At 57.1% G+C, this 16,387-nt stretch overlaps 2 protein-coding genes across 5 annotated transcripts; both read right to left on the reverse strand.

Annotated features, from left to right (window-relative positions):
- Window positions 1–971: 971 nt before the first annotated feature.
- MPV17L2 (MPV17 mitochondrial inner membrane protein like 2) lies at window positions 972–5,561 on the reverse strand. 4 transcript variants are annotated; one of them, XM_032711947.1, is made up of 6 exons: window positions 5,319–5,561; window positions 4,315–4,507; window positions 3,233–3,403; window positions 2,446–2,522; window positions 2,228–2,356; window positions 972–1,542 (listed from the first exon to the last, which is right to left on the reverse strand). In XM_032711947.1, exons 2-6 carry the CDS (start codon window positions 4,487–4,489, stop codon window positions 1,474–1,476), a joined length of 621 nt encoding a protein of 206 aa, XP_032567838.1. In that variant the 5' UTR covers window positions 4,490–4,507; window positions 5,319–5,561; the 3' UTR covers window positions 972–1,473. The 4 variants fall into 4 exon arrangements, with proteins under 4 accessions (XP_032567838.1, XP_032567837.1, XP_032567840.1 ...); XM_032711946.1 differs by having other exon boundaries at window positions 4,315–4,490; window positions 5,319–5,554; XM_032711949.1 differs by lacking the exon at window positions 5,319–5,561 and adding an exon at window positions 4,931–4,952 and having other exon boundaries at window positions 4,315–4,490.
- Window positions 5,562–6,129: 568 nt separating this feature from the next.
- DUS3L (dihydrouridine synthase 3 like) lies at window positions 6,130–13,039 on the reverse strand. The gene is made up of 13 exons (XM_032711945.1): window positions 12,967–13,039; window positions 11,932–12,262; window positions 10,807–11,382; window positions 9,897–9,938; window positions 9,645–9,797; window positions 9,442–9,558; window positions 9,025–9,090; window positions 8,833–8,943; window positions 7,861–7,957; window positions 7,312–7,387; window positions 6,809–6,997; window positions 6,584–6,712; window positions 6,130–6,320 (listed from the first exon to the last, which is right to left on the reverse strand). The coding sequence occupies exons 1-13, from the start codon at window positions 13,008–13,010 to the stop codon at window positions 6,248–6,250; spliced, it is 2,004 nt and encodes a 667-aa protein (XP_032567836.1). The 5' UTR covers window positions 13,011–13,039; the 3' UTR covers window positions 6,130–6,247.
- Between the last annotated feature and the right edge of the window lie 3,348 nt (window positions 13,040–16,387).

Below are 16,387 nucleotides of genomic sequence, written 5' to 3' on the forward strand. Positions count from 1 at the left end.
CTTCCCCTCTTTCCCCTCCCCTACCATAATTCCATCTTCCTCCCTCTCCCCCCTTTTCCAGCCTCCCCTCCCCCCCCCCCTCTTTTTTGTGAAGTTTACTTATGGAAGAGTTACACTGTACTGTACAAATGTCAAAAGTGTCAAAAAAACCCAACAAAACAAACAAAAAAAAAAAGGGTACAATTTCCTAAAAATCACTGTATTAAAAAGAAATGTTGTGAAGAAATAAATCGATGCTGATCACACAGGTCCCTCGGGGTCATTGTGGGGACAGTGGGGTGCACCCTCTGCTCTGTGGTGTCCCTGAGTTGCCAGAGAGGAGCCAAAATTATCTGGGTTTTGTTGTTTTTTGTTTTGTTTTGTTTTGTTTTTTTAATTATCATTCCCCAGCTGGCTCCTGCTGCTGTGGAAGGAGGGATTGTGTCCCTCCAGGGGTGTGACACCAGGAGGCACAAGAGCAGAGCCTTAAGGCACAGCTTGAAAACTAAGAAAAAAAAAATCACATTTAGGCAGTTTTCATTGATACTGGAAATAATTCAGCTCCTGGGTGATGCAGGGAGTGTCCAGCTCGCCCAGGGCTGGGAGAGGAGGGATGGGATGGTCCAAATCCTGCCAAAATTTGCCTCCAGCCCCCCCTCCCAGCCGCCTCCCAGGCTGGGCAGAGCAGACTGGTGTGATCACACCCCTATTTATATCTCAGCTGGGAGGCTCCAGCCCCCACAGCCAAGGGGGGGTGGGAAAGGGGGGAATGGGGGGAACAGGAGCAGAGGGTGGGGGAGTGGAGTGATTCCATCCTTGAGCTGCAAGACAAAAAGCAGGAGGGGAGGGAACGAGGAGCTGCAGAGGGGCATCCTCCCTCTGCCAAGCAGGCAAAATGAATCATGGAATGCTTTGGAGTGGAAGGACAAAGCTCATCCAGTGCCACCCCCTGCCATGGGCAGGGACACCTTCCACTAGCCCAGGTTGTTCCAACCTGGCCTTGGACACTTCCAGGGGCAGCCACAGCTTCCCTGGGCACCCTGTGCCAGGGCCTCCCCACCCTCCCAGGGAAGAATTCCTTCCTGATGAATTAGTGAGGATCTGAGTGGCTGGAGTGGATCTGAGGAGGTTGGAAAGGAGCAAGTTTGCTCTGGAGGGAGGGAACAAATCCAGCCTGGAGCAGCCAGGGAAAGCACCAGAGCCCTTCCTGGGGGCTGCAGCAGCTCCTCACCCCGGCTCCAGGGGTAAATCCCAGAAGAAATCACTTTACAGGTCATCCTGCAACAGGAGATTGTTACCAACACAACCCCAACCCATCCTAATTAGCAGATGAGTTAATCAGCAAGAGGCACGTGGCTGGGGGGGGGTGTCTGGCCTTGGTGGTCTCCAGCCATCGCTCCCCTTGGGTTGATCAATCCCCAGGGGCCACAGTGCCCCCCCAAAAAATGCCATTTGCTGCAGGCAGGAGCCTCTGGAAGCGCCACATCCACCTCTCTACGCCCTGGCACTGCGCTGCTGCTCCTCCTGAGGAGAGTCCTGCTTGGGGCTTGGGGTGGCTCTAGGCTGGAAAACAGGGATAATGGGATCAGCTGGGCACCCTCCAGACTGCTCAGAGTGCCAGCCCAGGGGACTCCCTGGGTGCCTGAGGTGGGACAGGGACAGTCCCAGCCCAGGGGACTCACTGGGTGTTTGAGGTGGGACAGGGACAGTGTTTGGGGTGGGACAGGGACAGTCCCAGTCCAGGGGGACTCACTGGGTGTTTGAGGTGGGACAGGGACAGTCCCAGTCCAGGGGGACTCACTGGGTGTTTGAGGTGGGACAGGGACAGTCCCAGTCCAGGGGGACTCACTGGGTGTTTGAGGGGGGATAGGGACAGTGTTTGGGGTGGTACAGGGACAGTCCCAGACCTGTGTTTGAGGTGGGACAGGGGCAGTTCGGGGGGGACTCACTGGGTGTTTGAGGTGTGACAAGGACAGTGTTTGGGATGGGACAGGGACAGTCCCAGCCCAGAGAACTCACCCTGTGTTTGAGGTGGGATAGGGACAGTGTTTGGGGTGGGACAGGGACAGTCCCAGCCCAGGGAACTCACCCTGTGTTTGGGGTGGGACAGGGACAGTCCCAGCCCAGGGAACTCACCCTGTGTTTGAGGTGGGACAGAGACAGTCCCAGGGGACTCACTGGGTGTTTGAGGTGGGACAGGGATGGTGTTTGGAGTGGGACAAGGACAGTCCCAGCCCAGGGGACTCACCCTGTATTTGAGGTAGGACAGGTAGGTGTCCCAGCCCAGGGTGACCACGTTGACATAAACCACCCGGTAGGTGGGAGGGACGAAGAGGAAGTTGAGGAGCTGAGCCGCCGGCCACACGCACCAGTCGGCCTGTGGGGAGTGAGGAGCCAGCTGGATGCTTCCCACTGGATCCATGGGATGTGCCAGGGGAGGGAGGGAATGCTCAGGGGTGGGTTTACCTTGTAAAGCTCCCAGAATTTCTCCTTGAGCTCATCCCAGCTCTCCTCCAGAGACTGACCTTCCAGGGTGCCGATGCCTGTGGGGACAGAGTCAGTGGGGGTGGGAGCATGGATGGGAATTGCCATCCCAGTGCCAGACATGGAAAGGGCCCCCAAAGCCCTCTCAATATGGGAGGGAAGGGCACTGAAGCACCATCCAGAGGGAGGGAGCTCCAGGAAATGGAAGGGGAAGCACAGGGGCTGCACTGATCTCTGGTGAGCAGGGACAGGACCCAGGGGGCAGCTGGAGCTGAGTTAGGAGAGGGTTAGGTTGGATATTGGGAAATTCTTCCCCCAGAGGGTGGTTGGGCACTGACCAGGCTCCCCAGGGTAGTGGGCACAGCCCCAAGGCTGCCAGAGCTCAAGGAGGGTTTGGACAACGCTCTGAGGGACAGGAGGGGATTGTTGGGGTGTCCTCATGATCCTTGTGGGTCCCTTCCCACTCAGGATATTCCAGGATTCCACAGAAATCCTGCTGCATTGTTGCTGTGGATGTTTCTGTGTTCGTAGGGGACAAATCAAGCCCCAACTCCTTCAATAAAGAGGGGCAGGGGGTGGAGAAGAACAAAAGCAAACCCTGGGGAACATGTCCAGAACTCTTGGACAACGCTCTGAGGGACAGGGGGGGATTGTTGGGGTGTCTGTGCAGGCCCAGGGATTGGACTGGATGATCCCTGTGGGTCCCTCCCAGCTCAGGAGATTCCAGGATTCCACGAATCCCACTTCCAGCCCGCAGTGCCACACGTACCCAGGAAGTACCAGGCGCCCAGGCCGGGCGATGCCACGAGCTGGTCGATGAGGACCTTCTTCAGGACCGTCCGGAGGCTCCGCACGCCCCGGGCCGGGAACGCCGAGTCCAGCCAGAGGTACCAGTAGTGCATCAAGGGGCCCATGCTGCAGCCAACGGCAAACATCCGACCTGGGGACAACGCCAGGGGCAGGGATGGAGGATTTGCACTGCCAGAGGGCAGGGTTAGATGGGAGAGATGGGATATTAGGGAGGAATTCTTCCCTGGGAGGGTGGGGAGGCCCTGGCACAGGTTGGGCAGAGAAGCTGTGGCTGCTCCATCCCTGGGAGTGTCCAAGGCCAGGTTGGAGCAACCTGGGATAGTGGGAGGTGTCCCAGCCCATGGCAGGGGGTGGAAGTGGATGTACTTTAAGGTCCCTTCCAACCCAAATCATTCTGGGATTCTGTGATTAATTCCTCGTTGTCACAGGGAGGGAATCAGGGTCACACTTTGTGCCTTCCCCAGAGCTGAATCCACTTTCGGGAGAAGCACCCAGGAGGGGGGTCCCATAAATCACAGAATCCTAGATTGGATTGGGTTGGGAGGGACCATAAAGCCCATCCAGTGCCACCCCCTGCCAGGGGCTGGGACACCTTCCACTAGCCCAGGGTGTTCCAACCTGGCCTTGGACACTTCCAGGGATGGGGCAGCCACAACTTCTCTGGGCAACCTGTGCCAGGGCCTCCCCACCCTCACAGGCAGGAATTCCTTCCCAATATACCATCTATCCCTGCCCTCTGGCAGTAGGAAGCCATTCCCTGTGTCCTGTCCCTCCATCCCTTGTCCCAAGTCCCTCTCCAGCTCTCCTGGAGCCCCTTTAGGCCCTGGAAAGGGCTCTCAGGTCTCCCTGGAGCCTTCCCTTCTCCAACCTGGCCTTGGACACTTCCAGGGATGGGGCAGCCACAGCTTCCTTGGGAAATCCATTCCAGCCCCTCACCAACCTCCCGGGGAGGAATTCCTCCCCAATATCCCATCCAACGCTGCCCTCTGGCAGTGGGAGTCACACAGCCTGTCCTGCCCCCCACCCCTCCCAGTCCCTCACCAGTTCGGCCCAGCTGGTGTTGGCTCTCCGGGTGCCTCCGGCGGTGCCATTCCTGCTGCAGGGAATCTCCAGCTGCCAGGAGGCCCCCGCAGCTCAGGGTGTTGGTGAGGAGCAGGAGCCTCCCCGTGAACAGGGATTTCCAGGAGCGCAGGAGCCGCCGGCCCCGCGACAGCATCCTGTGGGAACAGCCCCCCTGCGCTGGGCTCAGTGGGGAGGGACCCCCCCCAGCACCCCTGGTGTGACCCCCCCAGCACCCCGTGCCTCCCAGTCACTCCCAGTGCCCCCAGTCAGCCACGCTGTGCTCCCCAGTTCACCCAGTTAGTGTTTGTGTACCCTCCCAGTTGCCCCATGCCTCCCAGTTTTCCATGCTGGGCTCCCCAGTTAGTGCTTCTGTACCTGCCCAGTCCCTCCTGTGCTCCCAGTCACCTATGCTGCCTCCCCCCCAACTCCCCCAGTTATTGCTTGTGTACTCTCCCAGTTCCCCCTGTGTCTCCCAGTTCGTGCTCCTGTACCCCCCCAGTTTGTCCAGTTAGTGCTCTTGGACCCTCCCAGTTCCCCTTCTGCCCCCAGTTATCCATGCTGGGCTCCCCAGTTCACCCAGTTAGTGCTTGTGCACCTTCCCAGTTATCCACCCTATGCTCCCCAGTTTGCCCAGTTAGTGCTTGTGTACATTCCCAGTTATCCACCCTATGCTTCCCAGTTTGCCCAGTTAGTGCTGATGTACCCCCCCCCCCGACCTCCCAGTTAATGCTCCTGGAACCTCCCAGTTTCTCCTGTACCCTTCCAGTCTCCCCAGTTAGTGCTCCTGTACCCCCCCAGTTCCCCGTGCTCTCCAGTTATCCACCCTGTGCCTCCCAGTCCTCCCAGTTAGCCCTGCCTCACCCTCCCAGTTCCCCCGTGATTCCTTCTGTGCCCCCCTCACACCTCCCCCGGGACCCTTCCCCCGTCACCCCAGTGCCTCCCAGTCATCCCCAGTCACCCCCCCGCACGTGCCTCCCACTCACCCCAGTTATTCCTGTACCCCCTGTGGGCCCCTAGTGCCCTTTCCTGGGCACCCCCCGAGCTCCTTGTGCTCCCAGTTCCCCTCCAGTTCCCGCCCAGTTCTCCCCAGTTCTCCCAGTGCCCTCCCCGCCACCACCGGGCGCTCCCACCGCCCGCACCCGGAAGAGGGGGCGTCACGTGAGGCCGGGCTCTTCCGGTTCCTGCGCCCGCCATGACACCTACCGGGGCACAGGGGGCCGCCATGACACCTTCCCAGGCAGCAGCTCGTCCATGGGATTGGGGAGGGACAGGGGACGGGGGGCTGCTCCAAGGCGTCCCCACGGTGCCCTGTCCCTCTGGGGTCAGCAGAGGGGCTGGGGGGGTGTGTCAGCATGGGATCCATGGGATCTGTCAGCACAGGATGCCCCCATGGAGGTGGCAGTGATGGGTGTCAACAGCACTGCAGGGGCTGGGACCACCACCCTCCCACCTCTGCTGGTGCCACCTGGGTCCCCAGGTGTGGGGACGCCACTGAGACCCTCCAGGCTGACTCCCTACATGCACCCAAAGAGCCTTTGGAACCTCTGAGAAGCTCCTCTTTGGACCCCTGAACATCAGCTCGGGGTCTCCCTGGTTGCGGGGGGGCAGCAGAAGAGGTGGGGGTATGTTGCTGCTCCTTGTCCTTGGAGTTTGTCTCTCCCAAGGACATCCTGGTAAGGAACAGAGGCCTCCTGCTGAGCTGGGACAGCTCTGGAGGCCAAAGATCCCTCCTGCTCACAAATAGATGTTGCCCAGGACTGAGGTCCAGGGCAGGAAGGCAAAAAACCCACCAGCTTCTAAAAACATCAGTTTTATTCCACTTCTGAGCGCAGCTGAGGAATCCTGCTCCTCCAGACACCCCATCCCAATGCCTCCTCTTGCCTCCACGTCACGGGAAAGGGCCTGGCCAGCCCTATCTGTAGGAATTGGCCTTGTGTTTTGGCAGGAAGGTGAAGCTGGGAGGGACAGGGCCCAGGAGCAGCTCACTGGAAGAAAGAATCAATCACAGAATCAATCAAGACACCTTAAAGACCATTTTGTTCCAGCCCCTTCCACTAGCCCAGGTTGCTCCAAGCCTCATCCAGCCTGGCCTTGGGGCACTTCCAGGGAAGAAAGACAAGGACAACAACAAAACCAAACCCAAGGAGAGGTTTGTGTTCAGCCCACAGCTGTCACACGACCCTGTGGCTCTATGGGGGCTCTGCCACGTCCCTTTTTAGCAATTTAAATTAAATTCCAATTTTATTACCTTATTCTAATCCAATCATCCACGTTCTGGCTGGCCATGAGTGTCTCCAGGTAGTCCCTCCCCAGGTAATACGGCGGCCGCTCGTTAATTCTCTGAGGTAGATGTTCCAATAATCCAACTGGAATGTACCTGGGATGGGATGGAACAGCAGTGAGTGCTGGAGTTTAATTAAATATTGTTCAAAGATCCTCTTGGATCAATCCAGTTTTGGCTGGGCAGAGTTACCTGCATAGGAAAGAGAGCCATTCCAGCAGGAACTTCCTGGTTTTCTCCACTCCCTGAGTGTCCGACCCCCAGTGCTCGAGGCCGTAGTTGGTGAAGTCTTTGAGGATGTCAAACCTTTCCCCGGAGGAGATATCCCAGTGTCTCTGCTCCTTAATTTCAGTGAAAAGCCACGGTTTGATGAGTGCCCCTCTGCAGCAAAAAAAAAAAAGAAAAAAAAATGGGACATTGTTATTCCCATCACTGATGCTCCTGAAGATGCCAAATGATTTTAACCACTTCCCAGCCCTTTTTACCAGCCAATTCTGCTTTTAATTTTGTTTCTCATTCCAACAAGAAGCTGCTGGAACTTCCCACCGATCCAAATTGATTTTATCAATTTTCAGAGCAGAGGAAACTTCTTGTGTTTTGGGGGTTTTTTAGGGATTTTTTTTAATTCCTTTTTTTTTTTTTTTAACTCTGGAACCAACAAGAGCTCAGAAGTGAAGGAAAACACAAGCACTTGCCTTGCAATCATGATTCCAGAAACTCCCATCTCCATGGCTCGATTTGCATCTTCGTAAGATAAAATATCCCCATTTCCTGCCCGGAAAGGAGGAAGAAGCCAGAGGTCAAAGTGAGCCATAAGGACAAGTCAAAATGAGTTAATCCAGGCACGAGATAAAATTCAAAATGGACACACAGTCCAAGAACCAGACTGTTCAAAAAGCCAAGGTTAGAGATTCCCAGGGATGTTTATGGGGTGGATATTTATGATTCCTCTCACAAGGAAAAGAGGAGCCTTCTCCTCTCTTCTCCTCCACTCCCAGCTCCTACCTGGAAGGTTTGGGGATTGTCTGTGCCACAGGGGCCCAAAAAGCACCTGGTAAAACCCAAGTGGTTCATGTCCTACCTGTCCCTTCTCCTCATCCCCAAACACAAGTAGAGGTGCCGGTAACTACACCAGGGATGCTCCAAACTTTCCCCCAGGCTAAATATCATTGGGAATCTGGGGTTTTTTCCCTTTTTTTAAAGGTATTTCAAATCAAAGAGGTGAAGGAACAAGAGCCACGTACCAAACAGGGGCATGGGGCTGGCGATCTTGGCGCACTCGGCGATGTATTCCCAGTCGGCGCTCCGCGTGTACCGCTGCTCCCGGGATCGGCCGTGGAGCTGGGGGAGAGATCCCGCTCAGACCTCGCTGGAGAGGCAGGGCAGGATGGGAGAAACGTGCTCCAGCAAAGGGATCACACCAGAATGGGGTAAGGGATCCTTGGGATCTACCTCAGGATCTTCTTCAGGATCTACTTCTGGATCTACCACCCAGCAGCTGCTCACAGAGCAGACCTGGGTAAAGAATCCCTTGGGATTTTCCTCTGGATCTACACCCCAGGAACTGCTGATGGAGGGGGCTAAGGAAGGGGTGAGCAGAGCTGGCAAAGGGATACCTCAGGATCTACCTCTGGATCTACTTCAGGATCTACCTTTGGATTTACAGCCCAGCGCTGCTGACAGAGAGAACTGGGTAAGGGATCCCCCAGGATCTACCTCTGGATCTACAGGAAGGGCTGAGCATGGCTGAGTGGGCTGGAGGCTTTTGGGGTGACATTTTGGCTATTTGTGAGCCAGAGCAAGAAGTGGCTGTTCACAGGGAATGGGAATATTCTCCGTGGGCAGGAACTAACCCCCACACAATGAGCTGGTCCCATTATTTCCCCTGCCCTGACAGAACGAGGCTTCCTTGGCTGAAACTTCTGCAGGAACCATCTCCTTAAGGTTGTGGATGCCCCATCCCTGGAAGTGTCCAAGGCCAGGTTGGACAGGGCTTGGAGCAACGTGGGATAGTGGAAGGTGTCCCAGGAGCAACAAGGAAAACACTTTCTGCTCCTGAATTTTCCTCTTGGATTAGCAGAGAACACTAAAATGCAGCACACATCTGCTCCAAGGGGTTTGAAAGAGCTGTTGGGGCAGGGGAAGGTCACCCCCCCCTTGTCTCCGGGCTGACGTGCAGAATTCCCAATCTCACAGCACCACAAGTGTTCCCGTACCGTGACCATGGATGCTCCCCACTCCCGGATCTTGGGGATGATTTTATGAGCCACATTAAGCTTTTCTTGCACTCCAGTCCGGATCTTCACCGTCAGAGGGACATCCAGCACCTGCAGGGGTGGGAGAATGAGGCCAGGCCGAGGCAGGAGGTGGATCCATCAGCTCCATCATCTCCAGGCGCTCCGACTCACCGAGTTCATCCCGCGGACAATCTGTTCAAACTTGTTGGAGCGAGTCATGAGAGCACAACCTCCTCCCTGAGGGACAAAACGTGGCACAGTCAAGACTTTCCGCTTCCTTGCGTAGTGAAGAGTCCTTGGAGCTGCTCAGGGAATGCAGGAAAGACTTGGAGCATCTCGAGGCTTGCAGAAAATGGATTCTTTAACAAAAAAAACCCACCAGCCCACAGCCCTCTCCTCCCAAATTCTGCCAAGGAAAGACAGCCACTCCCTGCTCCTTGAGCAGCTTATTCACCTTCTTGCTGAGGTCCAGTGCCCATAAATGAACTGGGAGCTCTGGATCAGCCTGGCAGGAGCAGGTCAGGCAGCAGGGGATAAGGGAAAAGACAAGGACCCATGAAAGGAAGGAAAACGCGCCCCACAACTCACCTTCTTGTAGACCAGGTCAATGGGACAGCCCACGTTGATGTCCACAAAATCTACCTCGATTGTCCTGTTCAGGAGCTCTGCACACTTGGTCATGGTGTCTGGAAAGGCTCCCTCCAGCTGCCAAAGGGAGCCAAAGCTTCCATGAGCTCCAGAGGCCGCTTTTCTCCTCGGAAGTTCGGTTTTATCGAGGCGACAACACTCACCTGCACCCCAAAAATATCCTCGGTGTGGTGGCGTTTGAGCAGGGCCCACTCCGAGGACTGGCCCTGGAGCAGGTTGGTGCACACAGCCATCTCCCCACAGGTGACATCTGCTCCGAAGCGTTTGCAAATCCGTCGGAAAGGGAGGTTCCCGCACTGCCAGGGACAGCAGGGACAGGGACTGTCAGGAGATCTGCTCCGTTCCGACGGCGGCAACGGCAAGTTTTGACAAATGGACAAAAGTTATCAACCTACCGTGGTCAGTGGAGCCAAGTAGAGCTTGCCTTGGATTTCTAGCTGGAAAGTAAGGATGGAGGACCATCATCAGAGCTGAGCCAGCAGTGGTGATGATCACTGAATTGTAGAATCATGGAATGGTTTGTGTTGGGAGGGACTTTAAGGATCATCCAGTGCCACCCCCTGCCATGGGCAGAGACACCTTCCTCTATCCCAGGTCGCTCCAAACCCCATCCAACCCAGCCTTGGACACTTCCAGGGATGTGGCAGCCACAGCTTCTCTGCCCAACCTGTGCCAGGACCTCCTCACCCTCACAGGGAGGAATTTCTTCCATATATAAGATATTCCAGTTTTTATCCCTTGCTCTGGGTAAAACCCAGTGGGAAACCCCGGAGAACACTGGTTTTGTTTTAGAACCTCAAACTATTCCCAGGGAACGTCTCACTTGCATAAAAGAAGCAGAAAATTGAACTGTTTTGTTTTCACTGTTCAGCTTGGAGAGAGCTCACAGCAATTACAGATACTGAGGTGAGAGGGATTGGTTCATGGAAGCAAGGATGGAGGTGAGGAGGATGAGGGGAGGAAGACACTGCAGCACACACAACCCAGCCCAGCCTCAGCTATCCTTGCTCTTCCATCTTCCCTGACAACTCAGCCTCTCCCTCCAGGGCCTGGAAAATCTAGGAGCTGCAGGTTCTCTTGGTTTTCACCCTTCCAAGGCCAACTCCAGACCTATGAACGCTCACCTTCCCAAATCCTTCCCACCATGACAGGGACATGGAGCCCGGGAGCTCTGTCCTCTGCCTGCCTCCCCCAGCTAAAGGGTCTCAAAGGTGTCTCCAAAGGGTCTCTCTTCCATCTTTCCACACAGAATTCCCACCCCTGGAGCAGCACACAAGGGTCACCTGCCCTTGACCGGACTCTCACCTTCTTCTTCTCGCACGGCCGCAGCTTCGTGACGTCCTCGTCGGTCAGCGGGCCCACGGTCGGCACGGAGGGAGCAACCCCATCCCCTCGGGAGCTGGGGCTCTGCAAGGCCTCTGCTTTGGGATCCTCTCCCTGTTCCTGCAGCACAGGGCACTCGTGGCTGTCTCCATCCCCCAGGCCCTCCTGGGGTGCTGCGCAGTTGGACACCTCTCGCTCCCCCGTGGCTTTGCCTCCCTTCCCGTCACCTCCGCGGGGCTTGAGCCCACGCAGATACTCCTCGGCCTTCTGGAAGACGAACTTCCTCTTGCGCAGCTGGTGCTGGAGGTCCTTGGAGAGGTTGTTCCTCACCAGCAGCTTCCCTTCCCACTGCTGGGCCAGGGCGGCGTTGACGATGTTCTGGTGGCCGTCCCCGAGGTGGGCGCGGGCGAAGCGACAGGTGACCCCGTAGGGACAGCGGCCGAAGGTGTCGAAGAGGACGCAGCGCTGGCCCAGGTCCGAGGGCTTCCCCGCCAGGTACTCGCCCACGTCGTGGAGGAAGCGGCACCGGGGGCCGTAAAAGCACTTCCCTGGACAGCCCTTTGGAGAACAGGGAGCGGGGTAAGGCCTCGGCTCAGGCGTGGATGGAGAGGCACAGCCCAGGTGAGGCCGAACCTGCCCCAGCCCAAAACTGCTCTGAGCACCCGAGCCCCCCTGGTGATGTCAGGTGACATGTGGAATGGTCCTGGGAACTCCAGTGTTGGAATGTGCTGCAGGAGGGGAGCGAGGGACCCACCTGAGGGGACATTTTAGTGCTGCCACTTCAGGGAAGGGGAGGCTTTGCTTGTCCCACTCGGCTCATCCCACTTCCCCTTCTCCCAGCCAACAGAGTTGGCTTCCATAGAACCCTGGAATGGTTTGGGTTGGAAGGGACCTTTAAGATCATCTCATTCCACCCCCTGCCATAGGCAGGGACACCTTCCACTAGCCCAGGTTGCTCCAACCTGGCCTTGGACACTTCCAGGGACGGGGCAGCCAACAGCTTCTCTGGGCAACCTGTGCCAGGGCCTCCCCACCCTCACAGGCAGGAATTCCTTCCCAAAATCCCACCTAACCCAGGCCAGTGGGGAGCAGAGCCCCGTGTCCTACCTGTGTGACCGAGGGGCACAGCCTGCTCTGCTCATAGTGGTTGGGTTTCATACATGGCCTGCTCTTGTTCTGCCCCCGGGCCCGTTTCCGCTCCGGGAGCTCCTTCTCCTCTGCTCCAGCACCTTCCCGGTTTTCCCCATCCTGGCCGAGGTCCTCTGCCCTCACCCGCTTGGCGGGGGGCTCGCTCTGGCAGCTGCTGACCTCTTCCTCCTGCTCCTCCTTCTCCTTGTCTTCCTCCTTCTTCTCCTCCTCACCCTCATCTCCCACCTGGGTTCCCGGTTCGCTCCCGGCCCGCAGGAAGGCATGGAATTCCTCCTTGGAAGTGAGGAACCTGCGGAGATGCAGCACCTGGGTCATCCTGGTCACGGCAGGTAGCAGGGAGAAGGGTGTCCAGGGAGACAGGGGGGCAAGAGGGGCTGGGCATGGACTGGGGGGGGGTTATGGAGGGGTTGGGAATGTACTGGGGGGATTATGGAGGGGCTGGGAATGTATTGGGGGGGCTATGGATGGGTTGGGAATTTGGGGGGGGGGGGCTATGGAGGGGTCAGGGATGGACTGGGGAGGTTATGGAGGAGCTGGGAACGTACTGGGGAGGTTATGGAGGGGTTGGGAATGTACTGGGAGAGTTACGGAGAGGCTGCGAACACACTGTGGGTGGGGAGGGGGGTGATTTTGGAGAGGTCGGGAATGTACCGAGGTACTATAGGGGTTATAGAGGGATCGGGACGTACTGGTGCAGTTATGGAAGAGCCTGGCACATACTGGGGGAGCTCATGCAGGAGCCAGGAATGTACTGGGGTGGTTACGGATGGACCGGACGCGCCCGGGGGGATTACAGAGGGGTCGGGCACGTCCCGGGGGAGTTACAGAGGGACCAGGGATGTACCGGGGCGGGGGGTATGGAAGTGCCGGGCGCGTCCTGGGGGGCTCATAGAGGGGTCGGGCACGCCAGGGGGGGGTGGCGGAGGGGCCAGGAGGGTCCCAGGGGATGGCGGGGGTCGTGGCGGGGCCGGACAGCCCCGACCCCGCACTCACCGGGCTCGAACCGGCGCCACCCCGGGCGGCACCGCCGCGGCCATGCTGCCGCGCGCCGCGATGACGTCACACGGCGGGGCGGGGCCACGCTGCGGCGCGCGGGCGGTATAAAAGGCGCGGCTGAGGCGGGGCCTCCTCACAGCGGCGGGAGCTGCGGGTGGGGTGGCTTGTGCTGCTGAGTTCCACGAGGGGGTCCTGAGGGCATCTCTGAGGGGTTTCGACGCTGCCCGAGCAGGGAGGGGACGCCGGTGTGCAGCCCTTGCACCGGGGACAGGTGTCATCCTCAGGGCTTCTCTCTGTGGGCACCTCCTGGGTGTGAGGGGTCCGGGATTCCCGGGGTTCCCATCAACTCTGCCCCCTCGAGTGTGGGCATGGTTGGAAGGACAGGGAAAAGCCCACAGGGCTCTGGGCTTGGGAGGGATTCACATGATCAGTCAGGTTGGAAGAGACCTTTGAGATCATCCAGTTGAACCTGTGACCCAATATCACCATGTTAACTAAACCAGACCACTGAGTGCCACGTCCAGTCTTTCCTTAAAAAAATTTCCCTGTTTTTCAGTGAATGTCTGGCTCTCCTGCCTCCTCACAGCCGTCAGTGGGAGAGGATGGAGCTCTGCGGAGGTGCAGGACACTCAGTGTGAGTTTTTTGTATATTTGAGGTTGTTTTTAAGCAGCAAGTGCAAAACTGGGCTCAGCCTGGGCTGAGGGGACGAACCAGCTCTTGCCCAGAGACTTGAGCTGTCCCATGGGCTGCTCCCAACCACAGAATTTTCCACATTACCCTTTGGAAGCATTTTCCAGCTCAGCCCAGCTGAGGTGCAGGAAGGCTTTGTCTTTCCGTGGGAAGAACCGGTGCCATCGCACCTTCCCACCGCGGATGGTGGGGCCAGGAGACGAGGCCACCTTGTCCCTGGGGACCAGAGCTGTCCCCTGCCGTGGGCTGCAGCCGACACAAAACCCACTCCACCTCCGAGGTGCAGCCCCACGTTCCTGCTGGTTCCACGAATGAAACTTTGCTGGTGCCGTGGGCGAGGGCTGGAGCTCCCGGGGCTGCCTTTGCATTCGGCCTGTGGGTGGAAGTTTGGGCTGAAAACCAAATTAACATGTCGAGTGTGGCGTGTTTGACCTTTTGTCCCTCTCCCGTAGCTGCCACATCTTCCCCGTGTTTGGGACGCTCTTTTACGCCCTCTCCTTGCTCGTAATCCCCGCAGCCCCCAGCGCCTCGTCCGTGCCTGACGTGTGTGAACCTCGAGCAAGAAAGCTCCTGTAGTGAGGGGGTTGATGTCTCACGGGTGACGTGTTTGGAGCCCTCCTGGATGACGTTTCCCTTTCCAGCTCAGGCTCCGTCACCGGCACAGCCCCGTTTGACTCACGCTTGGCCTGGGCTTCCGAGGAATGGCTGTGAAATCCAAGTGAAGCCAGAGCTGTGCTCCATCTTTCCCATCCCACGCCCTACGCTGGGTCCAAAGTGCTTTTATAGCTGAATAAAAACTGACCTCTTTGCTTCTGGGGGGGGTTGTGGTGCAGATACCAACAAGGGTAACTTGTGGGGGTTTTGCCCTAATTTAGGGGCTGCTGGAAGCTGATGAAGAGCGACCGTGCTCGTGGCATCGGGGGATGACCACGCTGAGATTGTTTGTGGGCACTGAAGGGTTGTGTGTGCACATGGGATGGAGATAGGAGTGCATGTGGAGCTTCAATTCTGCTGTTTTCCTGTTTTCCGTTGGTTTAGCCCAGTTCTGTCCAGATGCTCCGTCGGAAATGTCTTTTGGGATGAGCTGGGAGCCCTGTGGGTGCTCGTGCTGCTGCCAAGGGTGGGCAGGTTGCACGATGGAGCCAGGCTGCTGTGAGAAGAGCTCTTGGCTGATTGGGTGTTAATTAGTTTGGGAGTGAAAGATGAGGAATGCAGAATACTATTTTAGGCTTCATCTTGGCTAAGGGGAGGAAGGAAGGAAGGAAACGAGGCTCTGGGGATTAATGAAATGATTTCACTGATGTTTTTGTGGGGCAATGAGGCTGAAGTCAGAGTGCTTTGGGCTTGCTGCACTCAGCTGAGCTCAGACTTTAGCATCTAATCCCTTCTCAGGGCATGGCCTGGTGGTTTTATGAGGCTGAGCCTTGGACAAGCTTCTCAACAGACCCTTCTCCAGGCCAGGGGCTTGGAGCAACCTGGTCTAGTCGAAGGTGTCCCTGCCCATGGCAGGGGGTGGAATGGGATGATCTTTGAGATCTCTTCCAGGCCAAAGCATTCCATGACTCTGGCAGGGATGGAGAGGTGCTGCTCTTGTCTCCTTTACCTTTTCACCCCTTCATGTCGTGCTGAGGTTGGAAGTGGGGCCGGGGGAACGAGGAGTGGTGAAGCTCCTGCTGCAGTGCTGGAGCTGGATGGTTTTCAGGGGTGAATGTGGAGCTTGGATGGCCAAAGCTGTCACTTCCACATCCTCCAGCACCACTAAAGCAGCTTTAAAGAAAACCAAGAACTCACTGGGAAAGGCCAACTCAGGAAAAAGGGAAAGGTCGATTACAGGAAAGTGGGATAGAGATACAGGGAGAACTAAGTCAGGAAAAGTTCAGCTGCTTCAAGGTCCAAGCTAAACAAGACACACACACATATTAATGAACCTGCCCCTTCCATGGGCTCCCACACAAAAGCTGGATGTGCTGAGCCCCTGGATCTGGCTACTACGCCCCGTGTCAGCCGAAAAATGAGGGTCTGTGGGAGCCCCAGGAGCAGCTCCACAGCTGGTTTGGGCTGCTCACCCTGCTCTGGATGCTGTCAGAACGTTCTGACAACCTTTGCTGGTTAATGGTGCAAAAGGGTGAATGTCCCCGGAGGCAGGTGTGGGGTTGGATGTATGGGAGTGTCTGGAGCTGGAAGTGATGGAATCGAACCTTTGGGCCTTATCCATCTTCTGCCCAAACCCAAATCCATTCCTCATGTGCCGTCTCCTCTTTTATCCCGTCTTGTTTCAGCAACACAGCTTCCAGCCTTCTGCAAAGGAGGCTGTTCCCAGCGCTCATAAATCTCCTATCAGGAAGCTGTTTCCAAGATTAAAGCTTAAACGTTTCCCCTCTCTGGTTTCACGTCCCAGTTCCCAATTCCCTCCCTGTAATCACCAGCCCTGCCTCCTCCCAGCAGCTGAGGGTTCATCTGGACGCGCTGAGGTCTCCGTACCCCACACCAAGCCCCCGAAAGCCGGGTCTGCTCCAAGAAAACCTGTGTTGGGACACTTTGGAGTCGGGGTGTGCACCTCGAGTGCTTGTAAACGGCCGGGCTTTGGGCTGGCGATTGTGTCACGGAGCTTGGAAAGGTCTTCCTGCTGCAGTTCCCCCCTGGCTGGTTTAAGAGCTGACTTAGTGTTTGGAGGAGTCAAGGGGCGTTATCCGGGCAAGGCCCGCGGATTTGGGATGGGTTTGGAAG

The sequence above is a fragment of the Chiroxiphia lanceolata genome, chromosome 27, assembly GCF_009829145.1.
Source record: "Chiroxiphia lanceolata isolate bChiLan1 chromosome 27, bChiLan1.pri, whole genome shotgun sequence".
NCBI lineage: Eukaryota > Metazoa > Chordata > Aves > Passeriformes > Pipridae > Chiroxiphia > Chiroxiphia lanceolata.